This window comes from Ambystoma mexicanum, chromosome 5p (genome assembly GCF_040938575.1).
Source record: "Ambystoma mexicanum isolate Mex_15411 chromosome 5p, UKY_AmexF1_1, whole genome shotgun sequence".
Lineage (NCBI taxonomy): Eukaryota > Metazoa > Chordata > Amphibia > Caudata > Ambystomatidae > Ambystoma > Ambystoma mexicanum.
The window spans coordinates 751984803-752012394 of NC_090930.1; the positions used below are offsets into that span (position 1 = coordinate 751984803).

Consider the following 27592-nt stretch of genomic DNA (forward strand, 5'->3'; position numbering starts at 1 on the left):
GTCCTGGAATGTGCAAGGGCTAAACAACCCGATGAAGACCAGGAAGGTCGGGAACTATTTCACCAGGCATAGCCCTCAAATTTTGATGCTACAAGAAACTCATGCTTTAGGAACTGCAAACATGAACATGTTGCCCAAATGGGGCAAACTACGATATTACGCTGACTACTCGTCTCAGTCTAGAGGAGTGATTACAATGATACACCCCTCACTGGGGTTTCAGACCAAGGGACACAAGATAGACCCACTTGGAAGATATGTTTTGGTGTGGGGGGAAATAGCAGGCAAACTAATAACATTGGTCAGTACATATGGCCCCAACATAGATGAACCAGACATTTACTTAAACATATTTGAGGCCCTCCATGCAATAAACGTGTCAAACATAATATGGGGGGGAGACTTTAATGTGGCACTTGACCCCGCACTAGATAGATCCACCACCACAACAAGGGCACCCACTAGAACGGTTTTAACACTGGGCCAACTCCTCACACAACTGTCACTGATTGATACATGTTGTACACTGCACCCCGGCGACAGGGGATATACATATTATTCCTCTGTACATGACAGTGAGTCACGTATAGACTATTGGTCCCTGTCCTCGAGCATGGGAGAGACACTAAAGAAATGTGACATCCTGCCCCGTACACTGTCTGATCACTCCCCGGTGCTACTGGAACTTAGGCTATGAAACACCCTTAGACCTGCCCAAAGATGGAGAATGCCCGCTGGGATACTGGGCGACCCAAAGGTAGTGGAGTCCCTGCATGTTGAGATAGCTAACTTCTTTACGGATAATGTTGGTACGGTAGAACTGGTTTCTACAGTCTGGGAAACCTTTAAGGTCTGGGTCAGAAGGGTCCTGATTTCGAAATCCACTGGCCTCCTAAAAGAAGTTAGAAGGGAACTCAAAGGGGTAGAAAACGCATTAAACAATTTAGAGGAAACCTACAGCCGCACTCATGACAAGGATACCCTCGCTGAGATTCATAAGCTCATTAGGGACTTTGATGACCTGGCCGTTAGAGAAATACGATATATTGCAGCCCCGATCAGGGCACGCAGATAGGGCGAGGGAAACAAGGCGGGTAGGACATTGGCCAACCTAGTTAAACATGAAAGGCAATCACACTCGATCACAAGCATTCAAACGGCACAAAATGGGGTGGTGACGAGCGAGGAAGAAATAAATAGTGAATTTGTTAAATTTTACCAAACACTCTATGCAAATAGAGATAGAAAGACAACTGCTGAAATAAAGACATATTTGGCCACACTAAATCTACCGAAGCTCCCGATTGAAAATAAACTGGCACTTGACCAATCGATCACTGCAGAAGAAATTGGGGAGGCAATTAAAGAACTCTCGGCAGGTAATGCGCCAGTCTCTGACGGGCTGGGCGCCGAATTCTATAAAGAGTTCCGAGCGGAACTAGTTCCCATAATGCTGAAAACCTGGGAGGAAGCCCTAGAGAAAAACATACTGCCACAGACAATGAGAGAAGCCATAATAACAGTACTTCCCAAGCCCCGACGCCCAGCAAGTGACATGTCATCATACAGACCCCTTTCGCTTTATTGACGCCAAAATATTTGCGACGGTGTTAGCAAATCGGATGCTACCCATTATATCTACGCTGGTACATCCGGATCAAAACAGATTTATTCCTCAAAGGTCCACCGCTTTAAACCTTTGCAGGCTGTTTGGTATAATGGCACAGATAGACCCGGACAGAAGCGCAGTAGGAGTGGCTCTTGAGGCCAATAAGGCATTCGACTCAGTTTCATGGGTCTACCTCATCACGGTCTTGGAAACATCCGGTGTGGGGCCCAGTTTCATTAAGTTTGTCCGACTGCTGTATACTGCCTCTGGGGCTAGAGTGTGCACCAATAGGACCATCTCCGAGCTCTTCCAATTGGGGAGGGTTACAAGGCAGGGCTGTCCGTTCTCACCTATACTTTTTGCCTTAACTATAGAACCGATGGCCGCAGCTGTCAGACTGAGACACAGGGACAATGGCATAAAAATGAAGGTGTCCACCCAACTAATCTCACTGTATGCAGACGATACATTATTATATATTCGAGAACCAGATAAAAACATTGCACCCGTAATGGCTGACATACACAAATTTGCCGAATACTCAGGATACACTATAAATAAAGCCAAGTCCGAAATATTCCCGCTCAAGTGGTCGGAGCAACGTATCAGATACCTGGGAGTCCTGGTCTCCAGGGATGGACATACCCTTTACACTGACAACCATGACCAAGCACTACAAACATTCAAGACTAAGCTACAGATATGGAGGCATCTCCCCATATCTCTCCACGGCAGGATCGCACTCCTTAAAATGACTGTTCTCCCTAAACTGCTACACGTTCCCATATGGTCGGGCAGGGAGTTCTTCTCCAAATTGCAATCAATGGTGGTGACATTCCTCTGGAACGGGAAAACTGCTAGAATAGGGTGGGAGAAAATGACGGAGCCCTATGACACCGGTGGCATTGCTGCCCCTGACTTCGAACTTTACTATCTGGTTGCTCAGGCACAGTTTGCGAAACATTGGTATGATGAGGCTGACAGTTCACCCCATACGTGGATAGAAACGCACACCACATCCCCAACAGACATAAAATCAGTTATCTTCAGCCCCCGACACAAAGATACATGCGAATACGACCCGGTGGGCTGCACGGTCCGGGCCTGGAGCGCAATATTTAAAAGGCTAAAAATAGAGACACCCTATAACTCGGAGGTCCCTCTGTGGAACTTTGCAGGTATCCCCCCGACTTTTGATATTGATATACAGGAGGCCTGGGACCCTAACAATGAGATGAGGGTTGGGGACATGTGCATAAATGGTAAATTTGCGACCTGGGAAGAATTCACAAGAGCGATGGGTGGAGGGCAACTTAAAGCGCTGCAATATTATCGGATGAGATCTGCGTTTCAGGAGTGGTGGCCGCTCTTCCCTGATGAACACCCCCCCCCCACATCCCAGTCTACAACTCATCACCACAAAAGGGGGGTTGGGAATCTCCAAATTGTATGTATCAGTACAGACCCATACCCCAACGATACACCGGGTCAAGCATAAATGGGAAACAGATTTACAGATGCCCATACCCGATGATAAATGGAACAGATATTGCGCACTCACGAAAAAAGTTTCAGTAAATGCGGGTTTGCGCCTGCTTCAATTTAAAATCCTAATCAGACTACATTATACACCGGTTAAGGTGGCCAAATTTGCAACAGAGTGTTCTGGTGACTGCCCCAAGTGTGGCTCCCCACAGGCGGGCCCCTTTCACATGTACTGGGTGTGTCCGGCACTGGTGGGATTCTGGGGAAAGGTGGCTGACATGTTAGCCGAAATCGAGCAGATACCCCCACACAGTTGACTCCTACAAAATATCTATTTGGTGACATTGGTAAGTGCTCTGAAAAAACCAGAAGACTATTCAATGTCTCACGTGCGGTGACGAAAAAATGTATCCTACTAGCTTGGAAAAGCGCTACACCGCCAAGCATGAACACTTTCCTTAGGGAACTGACTTATGTCAACAAGTGTGGGGAGCAATATGTTTTGACCCAACCCGGCTCAAGTCGACTGAAAGACATTTGGGGTCCCTTCCGAGTTTACCTGAGCGAAATGCAGTCCGATGATGAAACCACCATGTAACCCACTGTATATAATACTGTGATTATGAGATGTACCTGTGTATGATACTTGAAATTTGACATGGGAGTGGAGATGTTGTATCTGTTGTGACCACCATCAATGTTAAGAAGTTTTTTTTAAAAAATGAGGTGCTGACGTGCACCTGCCGCATGCAGTGCTGAAAAGCTGAGAAGAGAGCTTTCCTCAAAATATACTGAAGAGCTGAGATGAGCACTTGACAGGTGAAGTGTTGAGAAGCCAAAATGAATATTTGCTACAAGAGGTGTCAGAGAATTTTACAGCGAACATGATGAATGAAGTACTAAAAAACCCATTTCCATCTTTTGAGATTAAGAGGTGTAGGAGCTGTGACGTCAATGACACTAGAATAACAGGTTTGGTGGTAGTTACATCACACGCTCAATGACATCATAAAAAGTGATATTGCATTACCTTTAACTTGACAGAATCTCAGGCATTGAAGTCATGTAAGTTTTGACGTGATGACATCCTAGGACATCACTAATGTAAAGAAATTCACTAAGAGCAAGACTAATAAAATTACAAAATGTTACCAAAGCCGTACAGAAGCTTTTTGACTGCTATCTTGTCCATTTTAAGTGCATGTAAGGTAAGCCCGCCAATGGTCATCTGCTGCCATCATATACCAAGTATATTCCAAATTATCCAGTATTTTCAACATATGCCAGTAAATGCACAGCCCCATAGGTCAATGTTTGCCATCATATGTGAAATGCAGCAGAAATGCTTGGGAATTCCTCATATATCTGGCACAGTCACCATGTGTAAGGTACAGTATCACACATCCAGACGATAGCGTCATATGTCAAGCGCAGTCTCGAAAGCATCAGTGATGCCCATTAACAGCACATATGCATGGTATGGTCATCATATGTAGAATACAGTCTCACCTGATCAGGTGCTGCTGCCATATGCCCAGTGCAGCATCACATCCCGCAGTTATGCCACTTAATGTCTAAAATGCCTGGTACAGTCATCATATTCACGATATTGTCTCGGAGGCCTGTGCGCATCCCACCCCTTAGGCTTAGAACATCAGAAAGCGAACAAGGCATGCAGTGTTCCCCATTTCCTTTTTTTCCCCTGGTGCTGCCAGTGGGACTTCTGACTCAAGGGTCGCAGTGGCCATGCCAGGGGCATCAAAGTGGAAGCTAAGCATAACAGCTGGCTAAGACGTTTTGGAAATGACTTGGCCTCCAGGTTGCTTAAAAGTGTGGGTACTACTTACATTCAGAAGAAAATATGGCCTGCCCAACAGGAAGTGACCTGACGTGGGATCGAAGATTTCCAGGGCTCATATCTATACGGAAGATGTATAGGGAGGGTGGTAATAAACATTTCCTAGGGAAACCCCAGCTGCCCAAGTTGGAAAAGGATGATCCTTTGGACATTGAAAGGAAGTAGGAAATCCCAGAAAAGCTGTGCTTTTAGCAGCGGGGTAAACATAAAGTGAATGAATGATGGGATTTTAGAGTGTGAAGAGAGGGGACCAGACCTGAAGCAACACATAAATACAACATATAGTTCAACTAAAAGTGTAGCGAGAGGAGGAGTTGTGAGATTGGAAGAAACTGATCCTCCTTAGCACTGCCACAGAGACTGAAGAAACAAGAGGGTTTTCATCTTGAGGAGAGGCTAGCTGTAGAGATGAGGAAGCGAGAGGGTTTGTATCTCGAGGAGAGGCTAGCTGTAGAGATGAGGAAAAGAGAGGGTTTGTATCTCGAGGAGAGGCTAGCTGTAGAGATGAGGAACTGAGAGGGTTTGTATGTCGAGGAGAGGCTAGCTGTAGAGATGAGGAAGCAAGAGGGTTTGTATCTCGAGGAGAGGCTAGCTGTAGAGATGAGGAAGCAAGAGGGTTTGTATCTCGAGGAGAGGCTAGCTGTAGAGACTGAGTAAGCGAGAGGGTTTTAATCTCGAGGAGAGGCTAGCTGTAGAGACTGAAGAAGCGAAAGGGTTCCTAGCTTGAGGAGAGGTTAGCTGTAGAGACTGAGGAAGAGAGAGGGTTTCTAGCTCGAGGAGAGGCTAGCTGTAGAGACTGAAGAAGAGAGAGGGTCTGTATCTCGAGGAGAGGCTAGCTGTAGAGATGAGGAAGCGAGAGGGTTTGTATGTCGAGGAGAGGCTAGCTGTAGAGATGAGGAAGCGAGAGGGTTTGTATCTCGAGGAGAGGCTAGCTGTAGAGATGAGGAAGCGAGAGGGTTTGTATCTCGAGGAGAGGCTAGCTGTAGAGACTGAGTAGGCAAGAGGGTTTTAATCTCAAGGAGAGGCTAAGTGTAGAGACTGAAGAAGCGAGAGGGTTTCTAGCTCGGGGAGAGGCTAGCTGTAGAGACTGAGGAAGAGAGAGGGTTTCTAGCTCGAGGAGAGGCTAGCTGTAGAGACTGAGGAAGAGAGGGTTTGTATCTCGAGGAGAGGCTAGATGTAGAGACTGAGGAAACAAGAGGGTTTTTATCTCGAGGAGAGGCTAGCTGTAGAGACTGATGAAGCGAGAGGGTTTGTATCTTGAGGAGAGGCTAGCTGTAGAGACTGAGTAAGCAAGAGGGTTTCTTTCTCAAGGAGAGATTAGCTGTAGAGACTGAGGAAGCGAGAGGGTTTGTATCTCGAGGAGAGGCTAGATGTAGAGACTGCGGAAGCGAGAGGGTTTGTATCTCGAGGAGAGGCTAGCTGTTGGCCTGTAGGATAATAAACAAAAGGCGAAATAGGCGGAAAATGTGGCCTCTGTGCTATGTTTGCGAAGCACCGCGCCACACACATCAGTTACGTGGCCACATGATATTATTCTTTTTTTACATTATGGGTAAGTGCATAGTGCATGATTGCATTAATCGTTGACCCAGCATTCCAGAGCAGAGGTATGTGTGGGTTTGGGGGTGCTAATGAAATGGATCCACTTACCATGCCCTCTTGGTACATAAAGAGGACGTTCTCTTCTCATTGGCTTTTTTGTATTATGTTTTTCAGGACAATTCTTTGCCACAAGCTGCAAAGTGCACGACAGATCAGGAAAATCATTGATGTCAGCATTGAAAGTGCAACCTCTCCAACAGACCGTTTTGATGCCTTTTGTGTAAAGGATGAAGGTGAGCATTAACACAGGTTTCTCCTCAATGTGTAATCGGCTGCATGGGTCTGCAGATGTTTTGGAGTAAAATGTCTATAATCCTTCACCATTGATTATGCTGGCTAGGGATGATGTAGTCATAGTGCAAAACCTCTAGGTTGCCCACAGATACAAACCCCAAATCTACTGAGTGGCCACACAAGATCCTTTGCATGTTGTTATCTGACTGTAAGCACATAGGGAATATGTGTACGCAGTGCACCTTACCAAATAAGGGCAATGCCCATTCCTACCATAGGGCCTAGATATGAGGCATGATATGGCTTTGCTGGGCTGGTCAGTCGCTGAGCTTTTTCTTCGTGTGTAAGAGAATAAAGAGGGAAATGATTCAAGGAAAGCCCTAATCACAAATACAATGCAAGCAAAATGCTGGAAGATTGGGTAATGCAAGAAGGATATTTGTGATAATACACTGCACAACACATCTGTGAATCTCTAGCACAAAATGTTTGAAATACTGGATAATATGCAACCTTCAACATTTTCAAAACAATCTCAGGGAAACAAATATGAGAATTCTTCTTAGGTTTTGAACAGGGTAGGCTCTATGAGGTAATACACAGAGGCATATCATACACCAGTACCACAGAGGCCTGCAACCTGCATCTATTCAAATGTTCTCGAGTATGATGCCCATGGACCCTCGCCATTGGCTTTGCTGGCTGGGGCTGATGGTAACTGTCCAAAACATCTGCAGCCCAGAGGTTACAGAACTGTAAGTGACTTCAATCCAGCATTCCAACTAAATCAATGCCTAGTCTGGGATGCCCAACGGAAGCCCTTATTTATATATTTTTATGTCAAAAGTTCTTTAAATCTGGATGATGAACCCTTATATAACACCCCTCTCTTTGAATTCCCCCGGTCTCACTGAACCAAGAAATAGGTTTGTTTTGCAAATTAAAAGGTTTATTTGAAGAATTGAACAATATATATCACACGTTTATGAATAGGAATAATATCTGAATAGCACACTTATGAATATGAACAATGATCAGCAATGGGTAATATTACAATATCAACAATCTCTTTAATCACTTAGGAATAGGAATAGGAAGGATACTGTAACAGGGAATACCTTCTATGGATTCAAGGAAATGCAATAATAGGAAAGAAGGCAGCACAGAAATAAAACTTGGTATGATTTCAATCAAAAGACAATATGATAACTCTTTCCCCTGTGACTACTCACTCCCCCCACTATTATGCAATATGAAGAGGTGGAAAAGAGGGCACATAGGTTTCAAGAATATTAATCAATAATGCAGTTCAATCCCAGTTCCCCCAGCAAGCTTAGAGAGACACAGGAATGATTTTAAAACAGGCCAAAATGCTTTTGAAGGTGGTTTGCAATGAATGGGAAAATGCTCAAAATGATTTTAATTCGCTAAATGGGATTCAGAATGAGTGAGAGTTACTTTGGATTGGTTCAGGTCAACACTAGCAATGATTATGAATGATTATCAGATTGAAAACGAAATTCAGCAGTTGCAAACAAGAAACAGCTATTTTGACAAGTGGTGAAATTTGAGCTAAATTGCAATGCGCAGCAATTTTTCCGCGTGCGTGAGACGCGATTACGGAAGACTATTATTGGGTTTGTTGAAAAGCTTACGATCTTAGCTTCAAAATGACAGTTAAATTTCAGTTCTAGGACGTGCGGTTCAAAAGTTACAGAGCTTTTTGTGAAGGTAGATTTTTCAGAAACAGAATCAAGATTTCAAAATGAAAGATTGTGCTTTAAAGACTAGGAATCAATATGGATTTATACTAAGGAGCTATGAAGAAGCAAGACACTAAACGAGCAGCCACCAGAACAGCGCGCCTCCGCTCTAACTTCTGTCCGTCAAAACACTTGTCCCTCTTCAGAAAAATATCAGCGCAAAGATGATTATTGCTACAATTATCACAGCCAATATAATGAGAAGAATTCAGGATGGACACAAGATTCTATAATGCAGTTATGGATAGGTTTGAGTCGTTGGATTAGGTTACTTAAAATTAAGAGATTACTATGGACAGTTCTAGACTAGATACTCACTACTGTGGCTTTAGAATGGAGTGGGCCCCGTCAAAGATCTAGTCAAGGGTTTGGCTGGGATTCTCTCTCCACCGAACAGGTCTCAGCGCTGGGTTCTGCTCTCTGCAAGGCACTGCAGTCTGTGCTGCCTCTTGGACTGGATCTGATGGGTTCTGGATACAGCTCCGCTCTCTGGGTCTGGATCTGGGTTCTAGCACAGGGTTCTTAGCTAGAAGCAGAACAGCTCAGCCAGGCTGTTGGATTTTGTGATATTGCCCCTTGGAAGTTTAGGGCTTAGAATCAGGTTGCAAAAGATTCTGAAGGCCTGCTGAGAAGGGTTCAGCTTTTGGGTTAGGCTCTCTGCTTCAAAGTTCTAGAGTTGGTTCTAGAGTCTAAGTCTGGATATTGTCTGGAGTCTAAATCTTCTTGCAGGGTGCTTCACCAAGAAATCAGTTGAGGAGTGGAGAAGTGTGTGTTGTCTGTCCTCAGCAGTCCCTATTTATGTATTTCCAAAGAGGGTGGAGAGGCTGATTCTACAATGCCCCACCCTCTAAGGATCTGATAGGTTAGAAAATTCCCTGTCCCCTGATTTGAGAAGGGATCAGTGTGTCATCCTGTCTCATGTTTTTGGTTTAGGGAAAAACACTCCCCTTTGTCTCTGTACAGTATATCTTATTTTTCATAAAACACATATTTACAATATACACAACTTGTTAACATTACATAATTTACATAACAGATTAATTAAGGTACATTTCTGTTTAACTCTCATCTTCCTAAGAGCCTTGGTTCAGAAATGACAACTTTTTTGCACTTTTGGTGGGTTTCTCAATATTAGTTCTGCACCAATTTTTAGACATGAATGCACACCCCATCTGGGCACATTTCTGTAATTTTTCAGGTTCCTGGCATAAACACAGTAGATAAAATATGAATAGTTCTGGGGTTTGGTCTCATAACATTGCACAGAGTCCAGCTTAGTCTTAAACTGTGAGCACATTTTTCATTTTAACAATCTCAAAGTTTCACATTTTTGGCAGTTTGTTACAATATTTTAGAAGCATTTTCCTTAAACATATATTTAATCCAATGTCAAATCCACATCCCAGTCTGGTCCGCCCCCAGAGCTGGGCTGACTCAGAGGGTCACATGTCCTTCTTCCTGCCAGCAGATTGTTGTCAGTCACACCCGAATTAGCATTTCTATTCAGCCCAAGGACTCCTTTGTCTGCACTCAGAGCAACAGGCCAGGGTGCCCCTCCTAGTTCCCTTTCACAACAGCCTGTCAATCTCTTAGCCAAGGGCAGGGGGAAGTTTCCTTTGTCCAGGGAGAAGGTGTGGAATTTGTTTGAAGTACAGTGTGGGAAACTTTAACTCTTAACCCAATGTCTAAAAATGGTCTTTTCTTATAATATAACTCACATTTTTAACACATACAACAAACAATTTCTTACTTCAAGCCTTTTCAGAATATGGTTTTAAATTGTATCCACCTCTTAGGCTCCTGATAGCAAGTCTTTCTTTGGCATAGTTGGAGTTCCATGTCCAACTTTACCCAAAATGGTTTTAAAACGCCGGCTTCTGGTAGAGGTGAGTAACGGTATTACACCCATTTTTGACAGATTTCTTCCAGCAAGCAATCCTCAAAAGTGGACTTTGTTCAGATAACATGTACTTCTGTGGACCTCATATTTATGTAGATTCTTGAAGGAGAATGATGTTGACCACCCAACAAGGAGGTTAGATCTTTTTGGGTGATTTGTAAGCCATGATTTTTACAAATTTGACACCAAATAAAAACGGATTTTTGAAACCAGCTCTGTTTCTTTTGCAATGATTTTGCTCTGTGAGCAGCCAAATGATGGGTTTTGGCAGTGGTCTCCTGTGTTACCACTGACATAGGCAAAAGTAGATGGTGGCCTATTTTTCAGGTTTTCACTGCGCACTTTTTGGTGATTTCTGGCGAGCAGCATGCTTTCCGGCAGCCATTATGATGTTTCTGCTGACAGCAATGCACAGTGATGTTGCAGGGCTTGGATTAGTGGGTTAAGACATCCCACAAAACCCATTTCTATAGGTACCACCATCCTCAAAGGGAAATATCACCCACGTGAGTGATCGTATTTTGCATAACAAATTGCATTCTACTTGCAAGACTTCATTGATTCATCAAATCTAAACGGATAGCTAACTAGGGCTTAAATGCAGATTTAGATTGACCGCCTGGGTAATAGTACAGTACCCAAAATGTAGGGCAAACAGTGCAGTGTTGGTAGGCCTGTGTGGGACAACTTGATGACTTAGCGCAGTGTGCAGCTCATAGTTTTGTCCAATGATACTTGTCAATGCAATTTCAAATGCACCATTTGCGTCAAATGTTTCTAATAAAGCACCCCAGAGACTTCTCAATGGTTTCTCATGAAAGCTGCTATTAGAGTTGGTCAACTCCAGGCCTCGAGGGCCGGAATCCTGATGGGTTTTCAGGATATCCCTCATGAATATTCATGAGGTATAATTTGCATACATTTAGAATCATTGTATGCAAATTTATCGTGTGAATAATAATGAGAGGTAGCCTGAAAAAGCGCCATGTTTCCGGCCCTCGAGGCCTGGAGTTGGATAACCACTGCCCTGGTCTCTTTTTTTTCTGCCAGACAGACACTGCATGCTTGCTTGACCAAATACCTGAAACAATTGATAATCTATCAAACTATGTCCATACAACCCAGGGTCTATTAAAAACAGTAGAGTGCATTGCTCCTAGATTCAGGGATGCCATATGAACACAAATCCCTCTTCTGGGCTGAAGTTTATGGAAATGTAAAACTGAAAGGGGTAGGAATCACTGCACAAATTCACTGGAACATTTCCCAGGGCTTGCAAAGCTACTAAAGAAGGCATCGACAATAGTAAAGGATTCATTGGATTTTGTGTTTGTATTATGTCTTTGCTACTGTGTGGTTACTCCAAAGTCAGGTTGTTACAGTTTATTTTTTTACAACTATGCAGTTCTTTTATGCCCCTTCCCCTTGAATGTTTGGGGCCTTCCTCTCCATAAATACAAGGGGTCTGACAATCCTGCCCTTTCTACTGTACCCGTTCCCTTGTTGCTCGTGTATATTTTTGGGCTGCTTAAAAATGGGATTGCAAAGTGCATTTTTGAAATCAGGGGGACTTTGCTATTTTTTGTAACTTTTCTTCCGAGTGGTTAGGCTCTATCGAGTGGCTCTACCAGAAACAATTTTCCATAGAAGCATACAGAAGGTAGCATTACCATGAAAGGGTGCTTAACATTGGTTGGTAGTCTGGGTGTTCCGGATTTTGAAAACTATCAACTGGCTTTTGATGCTCGACATTTAGTTCCATTCATAGAGAACTCTACTGATGTCTGGCCACTAGCTGAGGCAAGTAGATCTTCCCTGTTATCCCCTAGAGCAATACTTACGTCCGTGCATGGGGCAGGCTGTAAATCTTTCCCACCAACTACATATATAAGGGCTTGCTGAAAGGATCTTCTGTCTACTGGGGCCTAAATGGCTGCTGGGTGGTATACCGTGGCTGGAAGATCTTGTTGAGGGCAAAATGAATCAGCTTTAAGCAATGAACTTTGGAAAAAGATCTCAAAGATTGCACAGTGGGGGAATATAGAAAGTTGAAGAAGGCACTAGTGAACAAAGTTCCAGAGGTTGACAAAGGGTGGCATGTTTGGTTAAGAGCATATAAATCAGAAGGTCACATGGACTCTAAGGTGTACAAGAATGTGGAGCAGTATAGGGATCCAAATAAAGATCTATTGGACAAATGGTCAGAAACACTAGGATCGGTGATGATGGAGAACAGGTGGAGGAATGTGCGCAACTGTGGCACTTACCTCCTTGAATCTGGGTGAAAGGAGTCGCCAAATCAAAATATTAAACAGATTTTTTTGGACGCCGCAAACTTTTTTTGCAAGAGGTTTACTTAATTCAGAGCCCTGTTGGAGGTGTAAGCATGTCAGGGGAACCTTTCAAAACACATGGTTTGGGATTACTATACATTGGAAGCTCCTGGAGGGAGATCACAGTAAGAATGAATAAGGTTCTTATGCTGAACGAAGACTTTGACGAATATGAGAGTATAATTCTGGGTGAGGAAGGCTTAGTGGAAGATCTCTCCTTCCCACAACAATGCTGGTTTTTCAGGGCGGAGAACTCTGCAAAAAAAAAATGGTTTATGGCCTAAGTTGCCCTATGCTAAGGTAGGATTTCCCTACTTGAACAAAATTAAGGAAAGTCTGAGTCAAAGAGTTCAATTTAAAAGTCTGTTTGTGTCCAAAGCCTATCCTTGTCCTCACAACCTCAGCTAAACAATGGGCCTCATTAGAAGTTTGGAGGTAGCCGTGCCTGTATAACAGGCATGGCTACTGCCAAACTCGCGTCTGGGACCGGCACCCACGAATGGGCAATTACTGGGCCATTACGAGTGTTGCGGCCCGGTAATTGACCATTTGCGGGTGCCGGTAATGCTGCACTCCCCATCCCCATTCTGCCCCATACGGCTGAATGGGGATGGGAAGCATGGATGCAATGGCACTGTTAATAACGGTGTCGGGGCATCCGCAAGTTGGGCTCGCGGGTGCCGCACAGCCCGCCAGGTCAAACCTGGCGGGCTCTCAGGCACCCGCAAGCAAAACTCGTAGTTTGGCAGTCCGCCGTAGGTCTTGGACCGCCAGGGTCGTAATGAGGCCCAATGTGTAGGGATATCAAAGTCGAAAGAAATAGTGTTCACCTCAAAGTTCTGAGCACCCTCCAGCTCAAAGCTATCTTTCAGCTACCCCCTACCCAAGCACAAAAAACTTCCATGAAAAGTCTCACAATTACCTTTCTCCAGTTCAAGATGTTACAGTTAAAAATCACTCCTTCAGGGTTCTCTTCTCCAAGTTTCAAGTAACACAGTCAAAACGAAAAGGGGTCTTGAGAGTCTGTTCTCAAGACACCAAGTGTGGTCCCCTTAAGTCTCAAGGTTCCCTTCCCCAAGACGTCAACTTCACCACTTATACTTGTTTTAATCTTCTCAAAAGTCTTAACAAAAACTCCAGGTCAATCTGACCCTCCTTCTGGTTTATCTCACCAGTTCGTTTGCAGTGGTTTCATTGAGCTGTTTCACAGTGTCTATTTTCACCATTCAGGGCTCATAGGTCTAGGTGCAGTTGTTAGACCGCACGGTCCATCCATCAGAGGTCGCACTACCAGGATCCCTGGACTCCGCAGCCCACACAGGTTCCTTGGCACTTACACTGTGCACCAAGCCACCTTCACTTAGTTCCTTTTGTCAGCCTCTTGGCTTTATGGGTAGTCTTGCACTCAGTTGGCTTCTCTTGGTTAGATTTGTGGCTCTGCCACCACGTGTCAAACACCTCTTGCCAATCTGTGTCCTTGCCGCACTGCAGTAACTCATCAAAGTTCACTGTGTGGCTTCCTTTAGCCTTTGATGTACTTAACTTCAGGGTTTAAGTTAAATCATTGTGCAACATACATTTAATATTTACTTTCAGTTCAGTGTTCAATGTGCACTTATGTTGTTTAATTGTAAGATCTCATTCAGTTCGGTAATTTTGCATGCACTTATTTGCTTCAATGTTAAGTTTCCATTTAGCTTGGTATTTAATATTCATGCATTGGCTTCAAAGTTAAGTTTCCATTTAGTTTGGTATTCAATATGCGTGTATTGGCTTCAAAGTTAATTTTCTATTTAATTCGGTATTCAATATGCATGTATTGACTTCTATTCATGGACCGTTATTGCGGTCTCACAGGAGCGCCCTGTTGCTTAAACGCCTTCCCAAAACTCATTAGCTTTTTATATGTCTGCCTCGCAGTTCCCACGACTTCCTCTTGACTTCTAAAGTCGGGAAATCCACCGGCAGGAGCCCCACTCGCCCGCCGTCTGTGTCTCTCTACACGCTGGATGCAAGGCTGCTTCCTGGACGTGGGTGGTGTCCTCTCTGCACCAGGCATCTCCTCAGCAGCGCCTGCTGCTCGCACTTGGAGATGGAGGCTCCCAGACCTGGGGAAAACACGCAGCCCACTTGTTTCGGGTTCCACAAGTACTTTGGGATGATTGCCGGTGTCCTGGCTCTGTCTCCGGTGCCACCACGGCTGCCTCCTCATAAGGGTCTCCTGCTGCTCTTCCTGTTGCTCTCCTGGTCTCCCTTTATACACCTGCAGCCCCTTGAAAGGCTGCAAGCATGGATGCTCAATCAGCCCTACCCGACCATGATTAAAGGGATATGCCTGACTCTCACAGCTCTTGATAGGCATCTTCCTCGTCCCAGTACTGAAGTGGTAAAATTGTATAGTCTCTATTACTCTCTGTCTCCTCTTCCTCATCTCAGTACTGTCAAGTGTCACATGTGGGGAAATGAGGGGATCTGGCTTAAAACAGCCCATAAAGCTCGGGGGAGGGTTGGGTTGGTTGTCTATAGGGAAAGGGGGATAAGGTGTCTCACCCAAGCCACTCTACTCCCAATCTTCTACAACCCTCCACCCAGGTGATCCTCCCTCACTTCTCCGCCCCCAGGGTCAGGATCCTAGAGCAATGTCCTTTCCATGGCCACCTACGTAGAGGATCCAAGGGGTTTATGAGTGAGAATACCCTCTGGTTTCTCTCTCTCTGGTAGCCAGTTCTGTAGCAGAAGCTAAGGTGTAAAGAGGAGGGAGCATACTTGCTGTATTTCTCCTTTGGTCGGTGGAATATCGATGATGAAAGCCCTACACATAATTGGCCAAGGAGCAGATGCTGGTTGAACAAAGGATGTTGTCACAAAGATTTTCCACTTCCAAGAGCAGATTGCTAGGACTGCACTTATTTTTATACTCATAGGTCACTTTTATACTCATAGGTCACTATGTAAGCAAAATAGCTGCGACTGAATAATGAAAGTTGGTACGTAAAGATATTTCTAACAACACAAGAGTTGTTGTCTTGTATTTAAGGAAGCTGGTTTCCCTCAGTGATATGACCTTTTCACCTCCTTGAAAAAAAGTGGAATAACAAAAAATAACATCTTTTTCTATAGATTAGCCTCTGGTAGGAGGATTCTTTGATAGCTGGGTAAATATATTTGCTGGAAAGGCCTCAGCAGCATTTGTAGAATGCAGATATATATAGTTTTGCTTATGTGCATAAAGTGAGTTATTGATTCTTCCTATTAGTAGTAGATGGAGCCCCTTTCCCCTTCAAGTACATTTTGGCAGGCGGGAAAGCCCCCTTTGTGTCTTTAATTCTGCCCCCTTTCGATAGACTTTTGATACGAATTTTAATATCAAATATTTGTTATATCAAAAGTATATCAAAATGTATCAAATGTGTAGTGTCATCAGAAGTTTGATATGATTCGATATGTAAAGGGTATCATTTAAATAAGCTTGATATAAAGTTTACATTAAAATGATTTTAATTTAAAGTTTATATTAAAATGTTTTTAATATGGGAGAGTGCTTGGAGAGTGCATGTGCGCTGTTGCTTGGTCAAGGGCATAGTGAGTTGTGAGGAGTAAGCCGGCGAGAGTGAGGTGTTGGTGATGCTTTGATGATGGAGTGAATTGTGGCCTTGATGGTATGACATCATGATGTTAAATAAAGCTGGCATTTGATAAGTATTTGAATAATTTTATAAAAACATTATCTTATTTCTATATATAAAAAAAATTGCTATCAAATGATTTGGTTTAATATCAAAAATGTTTGATATAAAAAATAAAAATGTATATAAAATGTTTTCACACATTTGATATTAAATTTGTTTTTGATATCAAAAATGTTTGATATTTGATTTTTTATATCAAAATTATACTGGATAGCAAAATATTTTTGGGGGGTATCAAAATTTTAAACTATTTTTATATACACATTTTACAAAAATAGTATATCAAAATAAATAAAAAATGATAACAATAAAAATGTATATAAAATGTTTTCACACATTTGATATTAAATTTGGTTTTGATATAAAAAATGTTTGATATTTGATTTTTTATATCAAAATTATACTGGATATTCTTATAGCAAAATTTAAAGTTTTTGATATCACATTCTTTTGGGGGTTATCAAAATTTTAAACTATTTTTATATACACATTTTTAAGAAATAGTATATCAAAATAAATAAAAAATTATAACTACATTTGTTTTGATATCAAACATTTTTTATTTCAAAGTATATTTTATTTTTATATCAAAATGATATCTTCATTTGTATATCAAAATAAAAAAAATAAAAAGAATATCAAAATTATTTTGATAGGCATTTGAATCCTTTTATAGAAACGTTATATTATTTTTATGTAAAGCTGGAATACATTTGATAAGCCCTGAATACATTTTATATAAACTTTATATAATGTTAATATAAAATGTGATTGAAAGGGCCATCTTGAGGCTAGGGTGACACGGGAGTGGGCCTTAGAAACCAGATATATAGCTTTTTGCGACAGGTGGAAAACACAACACTTTCTGCGCTAACCAAGGGCTATTCAGAAAATGGCGACTCTGATCAACTATAGCTACGGCGCGGGGGGAACAACCCCAGGAGCCCCTGAGGATTTTATGGTGTATGAGGGGATGGAAGATGCTCAGGATTTAATGGCCGGTTATGAACCCGAAGAGTTTTGGGACAATGACGATGCGGTTATGGAGCAGCCATTTGTAGGCGATACGAGCTCTGAAGACAAGGACTGTGAACCTATGATGCAGCAGGCGGATGCAGCGATAATGCCGGAGGCGGATGTCGCCCCCCCTGAGCCATGATGAAAAATAAGGGCATGTGTGTGTGGGGATAGAATGATCCAGGTGGCGGCCGGGACTATTAACACTTATTGTGTCCGTAGTTCCCAACATGAAAACACAGGTTATTGTGAAAATATCCTGCTTAAGACCTGTCTGCTGCTGATGTAGACCGATAGCCTTAAAGACATTGCTATTAAACAGTGCACTTGCTGCTCAAAACAACAGTCTGTGTAAGGACTGTCTTAGGCTAATGGAGAATGACATGGACAGTGGCCCGCTTCGCCCAGATATTCGAGCTGTTCAGGGGGCCACTGCCGTAGAGGCTAAGTCATTGTTAAAACAACACTTGTACAGATGCTGCTATGGACACAAATTAATGATCCCCAACAGGATGCTCACGAATATATGGAACTATCTTACATGGATAATTCGCTACGTAAAATATGTTTTGTGTTGAGCCCTAAATGCATTGTACGTTTGCTGCGCTTGACGCAGCCATTGACACAGATAAGGATCAGTACTGGGAATGAACAAAGTATATCAAAAATATTATGGGGTATAGAAACTGCGAATAACCCTCTCTTGAAAGCAGTTTAGATGCATGTGTTCGATGGGGGTTAGAAACATCATTCAGAAAACACTTTCCAATTGGGCAGGGATAAAGTATGTATAAATGAACACCTAATGGAGTGTAACACAATCGCTTAACAAAGCAGCGGCATACAATACGTTTGTGCAGTATTCAAATTGATTATGGATTCTATAACGGGACGATTATTTTAGTATTTAAATATGCGTATATTTTGAATACAAATTGCTGTTTTTTTTTAACTGTGTTTTATTAATTTTGCACAGGACACAACATTACAAGAAATTGATAACTAGAGACACAAATACCCCCTTCCCCCTCCCCTCCCGTTTACATCCACCATACTCATCCCACAATATTCCGCGCAGCGTCCATCGGACTCCGATTAAAGAGCACAGCCCCATCGTCCCACACCACTCGCCGAAGAGTTAAGGCCCCACACAAATAATGTCCTGCCCACCGGCATTGCCGCTAGCTACCCAGCACTGGGGAGATCAGAGTTATCCTGCATCCCCGAACCATTCAGCAGCTCCATGTCTCTGGAAGTATAGCTCCTAAAGGGTACCCAGTAGTCCTTGGGTCTGCTATTCAGGGGAATCGTTAAATTATACAGCGTTTCCCTATGTTCACAACTCAGCATAAGGTTTAACCAATGTTGGTATGTGGGAGCCCTGATGGCCCCCCAGGTAGGTGCCGCTAGAGATCTGGCACGAATTTATCTACCATCTCAGACATCGCCTCAGCGATTCCCTCCCACAGTGGATGAATCTGCGGACAGAGCCAAGCGACATGAAAGAAATCTGCCAATGTCTGTTGGCACCTCCTACACATAGGGGACTTAAGAGGATACAGCTTATGGAGACTCAGGGGTGAATGGTACAGTTGGCACAGAAATTTTAAATGGATCAGGCGGAACCTATTGTTATTAGAAATGGATTTAGTCTGGGCGCAAGCTTGGTTCCATTGCTCATCTGTCAGTGTGTAACCCAGGCATCCCTCCCACCGAGCCCTACTTCGATCTAGATCTGAGGGCTGAAGAGTTCGGGCCATTCCATATAAAATCGAGATCAACTTTTTGGTTGAGGTTGGGTTGGTGATGTATTCCAATAGTGGAGAAGTGGTGGGAGCATTAGGGAAAGCAGGCCATCTAGTCCTCATCACCTCTCGCAATCGAAAGTAAAGAAGCTGCGAAATAGAATTCTATTCCCCTTTGGACTTGAGGGCATCCCATGAGATAAATTTACCCTCTGGAGCGATATCTCCCAATGTATGTATCTGCATATTGGTGAAGTGCTGTAAGAAGATTGGCTCATGCGTGAGAGGTAAGCCCTGGGCACAATATATGGACGTAGCGGGAGAGTACCATTGTCCTGGCCGCATCCACTTTGCCAGATAATCCTAAGCCCTAAGTGTAACTTCCAACAGTGGCACTTCCGACTTTGCGTGACGCTCTTGTGCAGCCCACAAAAGCCCTTTGAGGTCATCTGGGTTGGTAATCGCCTTCTCCAAGCTCGTGTGGGGCAGGTCTTCCATAGGGAACCACCACTAAACCGCATAGTGAGCTTGGGCCACCAAATAATACAGAAAGAGGTCAGGAACGTCCATTCCCCGCTGAGAGCTCAGGCGACATAACGTGTCTAGTGGGACGCGAACCTGCTTCCCGGCCCAAATCAGCCTATTCATCATGCTCCTCAGGCGGTTCCAGAAGGTGAGAGGGGGCCATATTGGGACGTTGTTAAAAACATACAGCAGTATGGGTAGTATTACCATCTTAGATAATGAAATGCGGGCTGCTTGAGAGATTGGTAGCCGCACCCAAGTGTCCACCCTATGTTCCAAGTATTTTAATGCTGCCAAGTAGTTGTCCTCATATAGCATATGCTGAGGTATCGGATACCTTGTGGCCACCAGGCGAAAGAGTCACCAATATCGTGCGGCGAGACTCCAGCGGTAAGGGGAAGTACCTCTGATTTTCACCAATTGATATGGAGACCTGATAGGGTTCCTAAGTTAGTGATCTCTTCCACCACTGGGCTCAGATTATCTTGCGGGTGTTTGATGTATGGTAACATATCGTCAGCGTATAAGGAGACAATGGACTTGTGCTTAACAAGAGTCACTCCTCTCTGGGCATGGTACTCCCTGAGAGCACATGCCACGGGTTCTATTGCTAGGGCAAACAGGATTGGGGAGAATGGGCAGCCCTGTCTCGTGCCCCGGGATGGATGAATAGGACCGGACTGTCTGCCATTGGTGTACACCAGGGCCCGAGGGGCTGTATATAACATTCGTACCCAGTGTAAATACAAGGTACCCAGACCTGCACGGCGAAGGACTTCAAACAGAAAAGGCCACTCAATCGAATCCAAGGCCTTCTCAGCATCCAAAGCGGCCACAGCAATTGGGACCCCTGTATTCACGTTATGCATCATGGTGAACAGTCTCTGCAGGTTGTTTTGCGTAGAGCGGCCCGGTATAAAGCCCGCTGGTCTGGGAGGACCAGAGCTGGCGTGTGGGGCGAGAGCCTATCGGCCAGGAGTATTAGCGATAATTTCATTGTCGGTGTTCACCAACGACAGGGTTCTGTATGATGCGCACAGCCTGGGGTCCTTACCGGGTTAAAGCAAGAGGGCAGTTCTGGTAGACTCAGGGAGCACGCCCAATGTGCTAGCCTCCTCGAACATCCTACGCAGATGAGGTATAAGTAAGGACGGAAAGGCTTTATGTAGTTCGGCAGTGATACCATCTATTCCCGAGGCCTTGCCATTGGGGAGGGAGTGGATGACCCTAAGAAAATCCTCGTCTGTAGGAGGGGCGTTTAGCCACGCCCCAACCTCTGGATCTAACCACCCCAATGCAACTCTATCTAGGTATCGTACAATTTCATCATGTCCTGCTGTACTCTGGGCTGTATAGAGATTCCCGTAGTATTGACAGAATGTATCATTTATTACCTCAGTGTCTCTGGTGTACTCCCCCGCCAATGTTTCCACTTCCAATATAGGTTCTAAATGCCTTTCTTGCCTGACAGCCCAGGCTAAGGTCCTACTCGGCCGATCTCCCTCCCCATATCTTGCGGCCACGACAGGGTCACCTAAGAACCTGTCCTCACTATCCATTAGCATACAGATCTCGTGTCTCTTGGCCTCCAGGCTCTCCCAGACATCAGAGGCGTACTGGGAGACCTGACAAGACTCTATCCTTTAGATCTTTCTCTTTTGATTCTAAGGCTCTGCGAATCTTCTTTAGGACCCCCCCCCACTCCTGGGAGATACACCAACCCCGGATATATACTTTAAACGTTTCCCAGACAACCCTGGGCTCTGGTACTGAGTCTTCATTTATCAGGAAGAATTCAGAGATAGCTTGGTGGATATCCTCTCAGAAGGCCATATCCTCCAGCGCCCGAGCCCGAAATCTCCAGTGTCGGTGCTTAGGGGGGATAGCGGGGCCGGTGAACTGTACCGAGACTGGCGAGTGGTCAGAGAGCATTCGTGGCAATATCAGGGCCTTAGTGGCTACCCTGGCTAGTTCTGGGGACATTTGAATGTAGTCAATCCTAGTGGAACTCCCATGCACAGCCAAATGGAATGTATATTCATAACTGATCGGGTGGAGGAAACGCCATATATCAACCAGGGTGTTTATAAGAACCTGATTGTTTGAAGGTGTCACGGGGAGCAGTTAAAATGTGGCTTTTCAGGAGAGGATGCCTACACGCTACACAAACCGGTCCGAAAACATTTTATACAGCGAATGACAGTGGCATGAGATGTCAGTCAACAGTGGCAGGCAGATCTTATGGATCTGAGTCAGTTTCGCAAAGATATTGGGCCTGATCACGACTTCGGCGGTAACCCTTAAATCCGGCGGTAGCGCTAATACCGCCGGATTTAAGGGTCCGCCGAATCAGGGCTTCGGCGGATTTCACCCCAGCTCTGAGCTAGGGGGAAATCCGCTGAAAATTTGCGCTATTACCGCCGGCGGGAAATCCGCCGGCGGTAAGAGCGTGAAAATTCCCCATTGAGCCCAATGGGTAATGGGGCATTCCCGAATGGGCTCAATGGGGAATGGGGAATTACTTTACCGCCAAACTCGTGATCCGGTGTTATTAGCGCCGGGGAGTTGGGCGGTAGGGCTATTACCGCCGGCGGTAACACCGCCGGCGGTGACGGCCAAGTCGTGATCAGGCCCAATGATGGTTTTCGATATATTCTAGCTGTCATCGATGTCCTATCAAACACTGAAGTTAAAGCGTCCATTTTAAACCGTTTTATACGAATATTTAAAACACAACTCAATTATTTACAGCTAAAGACTGGGCCGCCTACACGCTGACCTTTTCTTTCACGATAAACTATTGATCAACAGTGTTGATCTTATAGTGAAACTATCCAGAAACATGGACGCTTTTTTGCCTCATGAGCAGGGAAGCCGAACAGTACAAACTAGTCATCGTATCAGCTAGTTTATTTGTTAAACCTGTAAGCGTCTCTCCGACTATTAGACTGGCACATGCATAGGCGCTGTAGATATCTAACATGAAATAACCCTTGGGGCGAGTCGCTCTTAAAGACCGCAGCATTCCTACCGGTAGCCACAGCACCTGTCAAGACAACCTGTTTCTGGGGCAGCTCCCAAAGTTAACGTACATCTGATGCATGTTCTGACACGTACATCTGATGCATGTTCTGGGGCAGCTCCCAAAGATAATCATCATGGGAATTGTAGAAACAACGTTGCTTACCGGTGCATATGATAAAAACCCATTTGACTTGACATGAACTATGCAGCTCTGCACACGGACAGTGTTATAATTCCTGCCAAAGCATAGACACCCAATTTTGAACTGCAGAACATAATCAGAGAGTACATGGGGTTGGTGGCTGTCACTGGAAAGCACATGTGTGATGTACCAGTTTCATTCACATGCAACAAGTATGCGCTCGGCTATACCTTGCTGGCCTTTGATCTAAGACCCGATAACGCATCAGTGGGTCATTTCAACCTCATGAGGAGCAGAAATCTATGTGCTGGAATAAAGTTTGAAAGAAACCTAACTGCCACACATTCTTTTTAAAAAAAAAATGTACTGTGATTTAATTTAATACAAAAAAAACTTTTTACACATCCACAACACTTAGTTCCAAATGTTCCTATGTTATCTCGAGTTTTCACCTGTTGTTCCAGTTCCATTGTCTTACAGCCAATCACCCCATTGGCCAGGTATTGTCTCTCGTATAAATAGTTTTCCTTCCCAACTATTCTGAAAATTGTTTTATTACCTTTTCTAGCAGGTTTAAGTATCTGTGTAGAATATTAGAGCAGAATGCCGATAAATCAGATCTGTTTAAAGCATCCTTCATTTCCGAGTCGAAACGCATGGTAACAACTTTTTGTATCTCCCAATACAGCACTGGGGGGGGGGTTGAGTCGTCAGGTTTTCTAACTGACGCTTGTCGACCAGATACATTGTACGGGTGTGTTCCATTATTGACCGCCGAGCAAGCTGCTGATTTATATGATATGATATATATTTTATTTATATCGCGCACATACACAAGTGTTTCAGGGCGCGACAGGGCAAGGGAGGGGGTACAAGAAAGGACAAAACAACGATCTTACTGGGCCCAGTGACATTGAGAATGCGCAAGTGCAGGGGAGAGGGAACGGGAAAGTGCGTGGGGCAGGGGAGCAGTGGAAAGTGCACAACACAGGATCAACAATTGGTAGTGCAGCCATCGGGTGGCAAGTGCATGACTTAAGCACAGACAACGGGTTTCAAATAAGTGCAGCTGAGGGGACTATCAAGTGCAAGGGTTGCCAGAGGCAGTGTGGGTAAGTCGCAGGGTGGGCAAGGTATCTGGGCCCGAAATCATAGGGTAGCCAGATGCCCAATGCGGGCACAGACAGAGATCAGCAGGGTTGAAGTAAAGAGAAGGTAGAAGCAAAGATGAGCATCTTGAGGTGCTTCAAGAACAGGAGATGGTCCTGCTCAAGTTCCAGAGAGGCATGGAGGCTGTTCCAGAGGGAGGCCCCAGCCGAGGAACGTGATCTACCACCAACTCTTTGCTTGGCGAAGGGACTGACACTGAGGGAGTTGGAGGTGGAGGAGCGAAGAGCTTGAGTAGGAAGACATTTACGAAGAGAGAGTTGGAGGTATTCAGGACCCAGGCCCCAGAAGGCCTTGTGAACAAAGCAGAGGGTCTTGAACTTAATCCTCACAGACACTGGGAGCAAATGCAGAGATTTCAGTGCTGGAGAGATACGATCCCTGAACTTGAGGCCAAGGACAAGTCTCGCAGTCCTGTTCTGGATGAGTTGCAGAGGGCGGAGTGTAGAAGCAGGCAGATTTAGGAAGAGTCTGTTGCAGTAGTCAGCCTAGAGAGAACCAGAGCTCTAGAGACAGTGAGCTTCTGGGGGAAGGAGAGGAAAGGAAGAATACCTCTGAGGAGGTGCAGTTGGTAGTTTGTCTTCTTAGCAATCTCAGCAATAGCGGCCACCAAGTCGTCAGAGGCCGCGGCTAGAATGGCCTTGCGTTTTTGAGGGGTGGCATATACAAGCATTTTCAACAGCGCACTGTTTCTCCATATGCATGTTGACATGGTGAAAGCGCGACCAGGTACTGACGCAATATTGCGCTTAATGTTTTTTAGATGTCTTTCTTGGGATACAAAACAACAGGCAACTCCAGCAGAAATGTATCGGTGCGCAATCTATAATCCTTTAGAGTGGTTGTTTTTAAATCAGCAAGGAGATATATGCAGGGCTTACTGGTCGCTTCTTCAAAAGCTTCCATAAGAAAATGCACTTTGGTCAGATACATCTGGCGGGCTACCAGGGCTAGTTGCTGTTTATCCCGTGGGTTTTTAAATAACGCTATATAGCTAGCGTTTAGTGTTATCGATCTGTTTCTCTTCCCCTTGTTGAATAAGTTTTGCACAATATAACATATGTTCAGATTTCAGTGATGGGAATATTGAGTGAAGGATTCTTCTAGTTTGGCATTCTGACCCTCCTTGGTCATCAAATTGTCCACAATAATCATATTCACCATGCTTGGCGGTATTACCTGTTTGTCGTTGAGACTCTCTGACATGCCTTATACAAACCGAAGGTGTTTAAACTGCTGTTGTAGGGTATTGTAAAGAGGTTGCCAGCAAATGTAAACCCAAATAATATTTTCAGGGACAGGTGATACCGCGGTGTGGGTGATTTCTTAACGTTTTTTGACAAAGTAACTCTTCGCGCAGCTAGAGGGACTGGCCAGCACACATGCAAAGGAAGGGGTGTTGTAGCCTGGTATCCATAATGACAAATACCTGCGCAGTAGCGAGGTGTGTACAGATATACATGTGTGAGCTTCTCCAGTGAGTTTAAATCATTGTGGATGGCTAGCCCTTCAAGCTTCTAAAGGTTGATAAAACAAACATTACTATACCTGCGCATTTCTATTTACCATTTAAGTGATACGTGGAAACTCACTCTGAATTGTAAATAAAAAAGTCCTAAATAAAAAACATGATGCAGTATGCATCTTAAAATCTGTATAAAAGACATGCATTATATAAAACACACAACATAGCTTTAGAGGTTATGATGAATCATTCAGCATATAGCATCCCATCACACCTGTAAAAACACTGATCACACCTGTAAAACACATTGGGTCAGCATTTGTTAGCAGTATCATGACACATGTTTTCAAAAATAAAAGAACAACTCTGCTCTTTGGGACCTCGCGCCCCTCTGGATGAATCAAAAACAACAAGATAATAAAGAACTCCACGCTTTGGGGCCTCCCAGACACACCTCAAGCCCCTTGGATGAATCAAAAACAAAAAGAATAACTCCATATTTTGGGCCCCGCCTCCCAGTCATTCCTTTGGCCCCTCTGGATGAATCAAAAACAACAAAAAACAACTCCAATGGGTGCAAGCTGTAATCCAGTCATGCCTCCTGATAAAATTACAAAACAACTCCTTGGCGTCGGAACCCCTCAAATCCATCGGCCCTTGCTGATGCACCAAAAACCCTGGACCACCCATCCTTGGGGCGTTTAAAACATTCATGATTTGTTGATCCCAACAGAGCCAGGCGGGCCTGTGTTTGAATTCACCAAAGAACTCTGCGGCATATGCCCCCCAGATCCATTGGGCTTTACCGCTGTAACAGCATGGGTCATTGAAACATTCCAAAGCTGTTGATCTGTACAAAACAGGCCCCATCTCAGTGCCCGCAAGAGATCCGGTAGAGACAGGCAACGCATCCCTGTGCTCTCAAAACATTCTGAATTTGCTGATCCATACAAAGTACCACCGCCCCTTAGAGACTTTTGATCACTCGTTATGCCCCTGAGTGTTACAGTGTTACAAAAACTCCAGAACCAGGCTGGCCCGGTGATGATTTCAGAAAAGACACCTGTGGTGACGGGGACCTCAAATTCATCGGCCCTTGCTGGTAACAAAAACAGTAGATCCTGTCCTGGGTCGTTAAACCATCCAAGGTATGTTAATCCAGAAACAAAAGGCTGCCCCATTCCAAGGTCCCCAAGTTGTCCACCGCTGCTGGCTGTTTTTCCAGAAGCCCCTTGTTGCAACATCCAATTGTTAAGAGCCATTTTTGTAAAAAGCATAAAAACATAGAGTCAGCATCAACATATTAAACCTGTATAACAACCAAACAAACACAGGGTCCTGAAAATAAAAATATATATATGTGATCAAGCCACAGGTGTGTGGTGAAACGCGTCAGGCTGCCAGCCGGCATATATGTGACTGGGAAAACCGCATTTTAAACTGCACAATTTTCAAATAAAGGTTGTTTTACTATTTCAACCCCTGCAGTTTGCAAGTTGGCTTTTGTTTTGCTGCAACAACTTGGAAAGACTGTGAAATTCACGTATGGGAGTGCTGCTCACCGTAATGGCATTTTTGCTGTTTGTTTTTTTGAAATATATATATATATATATGAATCTCGGGGCTACAACACTTTGTCAATGTCTTTTTCTTGAAAGGGCGTACATACAGGTTCAGGCCTATATCATTTTCATTTTGTCACTGTGGTTACTTTAATCAGGGCTCGCCACACCTATTTGTTTTGTCACAGGTCCACAATTAACAACCATACCACACAAAGTGTCTACAGCATGTGTGCACAGCTGTTTTCCTAGAGTCAAAAGTGTTGCACACTTTCTAAATACTCATACATGTCTAATACCCTCTCCAGCCAAAACAAATATTTGTTTTAAAATAACAAATGTGTTGTAAAATAAAACGGTGGCTGCTTTAAGCAATCTTCCCTGCGTCTATGTAAATGCTGTGTCTGTTGGGTTTGTCAATGGCTTTTTCTTTTCTTCTAAAAATGTGCTCATTTGCAATACTGTTTAAATC

At 44.1% G+C, this 27592-nt stretch overlaps 1 protein-coding gene across 1 annotated transcript in view; it reads left to right on the forward strand.

Annotated features, from left to right (window-relative positions):
• The window catches only part of SUSD5 (sushi domain containing 5), a 556088-nt gene that overhangs the window by 327169 nt on the left and 201327 nt on the right, over positions 1 to 27592 (forward strand). Inside the window, exon 3 of the mRNA XM_069613132.1 lies at positions 6669 to 6787. Within this exon, the coding sequence (XP_069469233.1) occupies positions 6669 to 6787 (119 nt within the window). The remainder of the gene's footprint in view (positions 1 to 6668; positions 6788 to 27592) is intronic.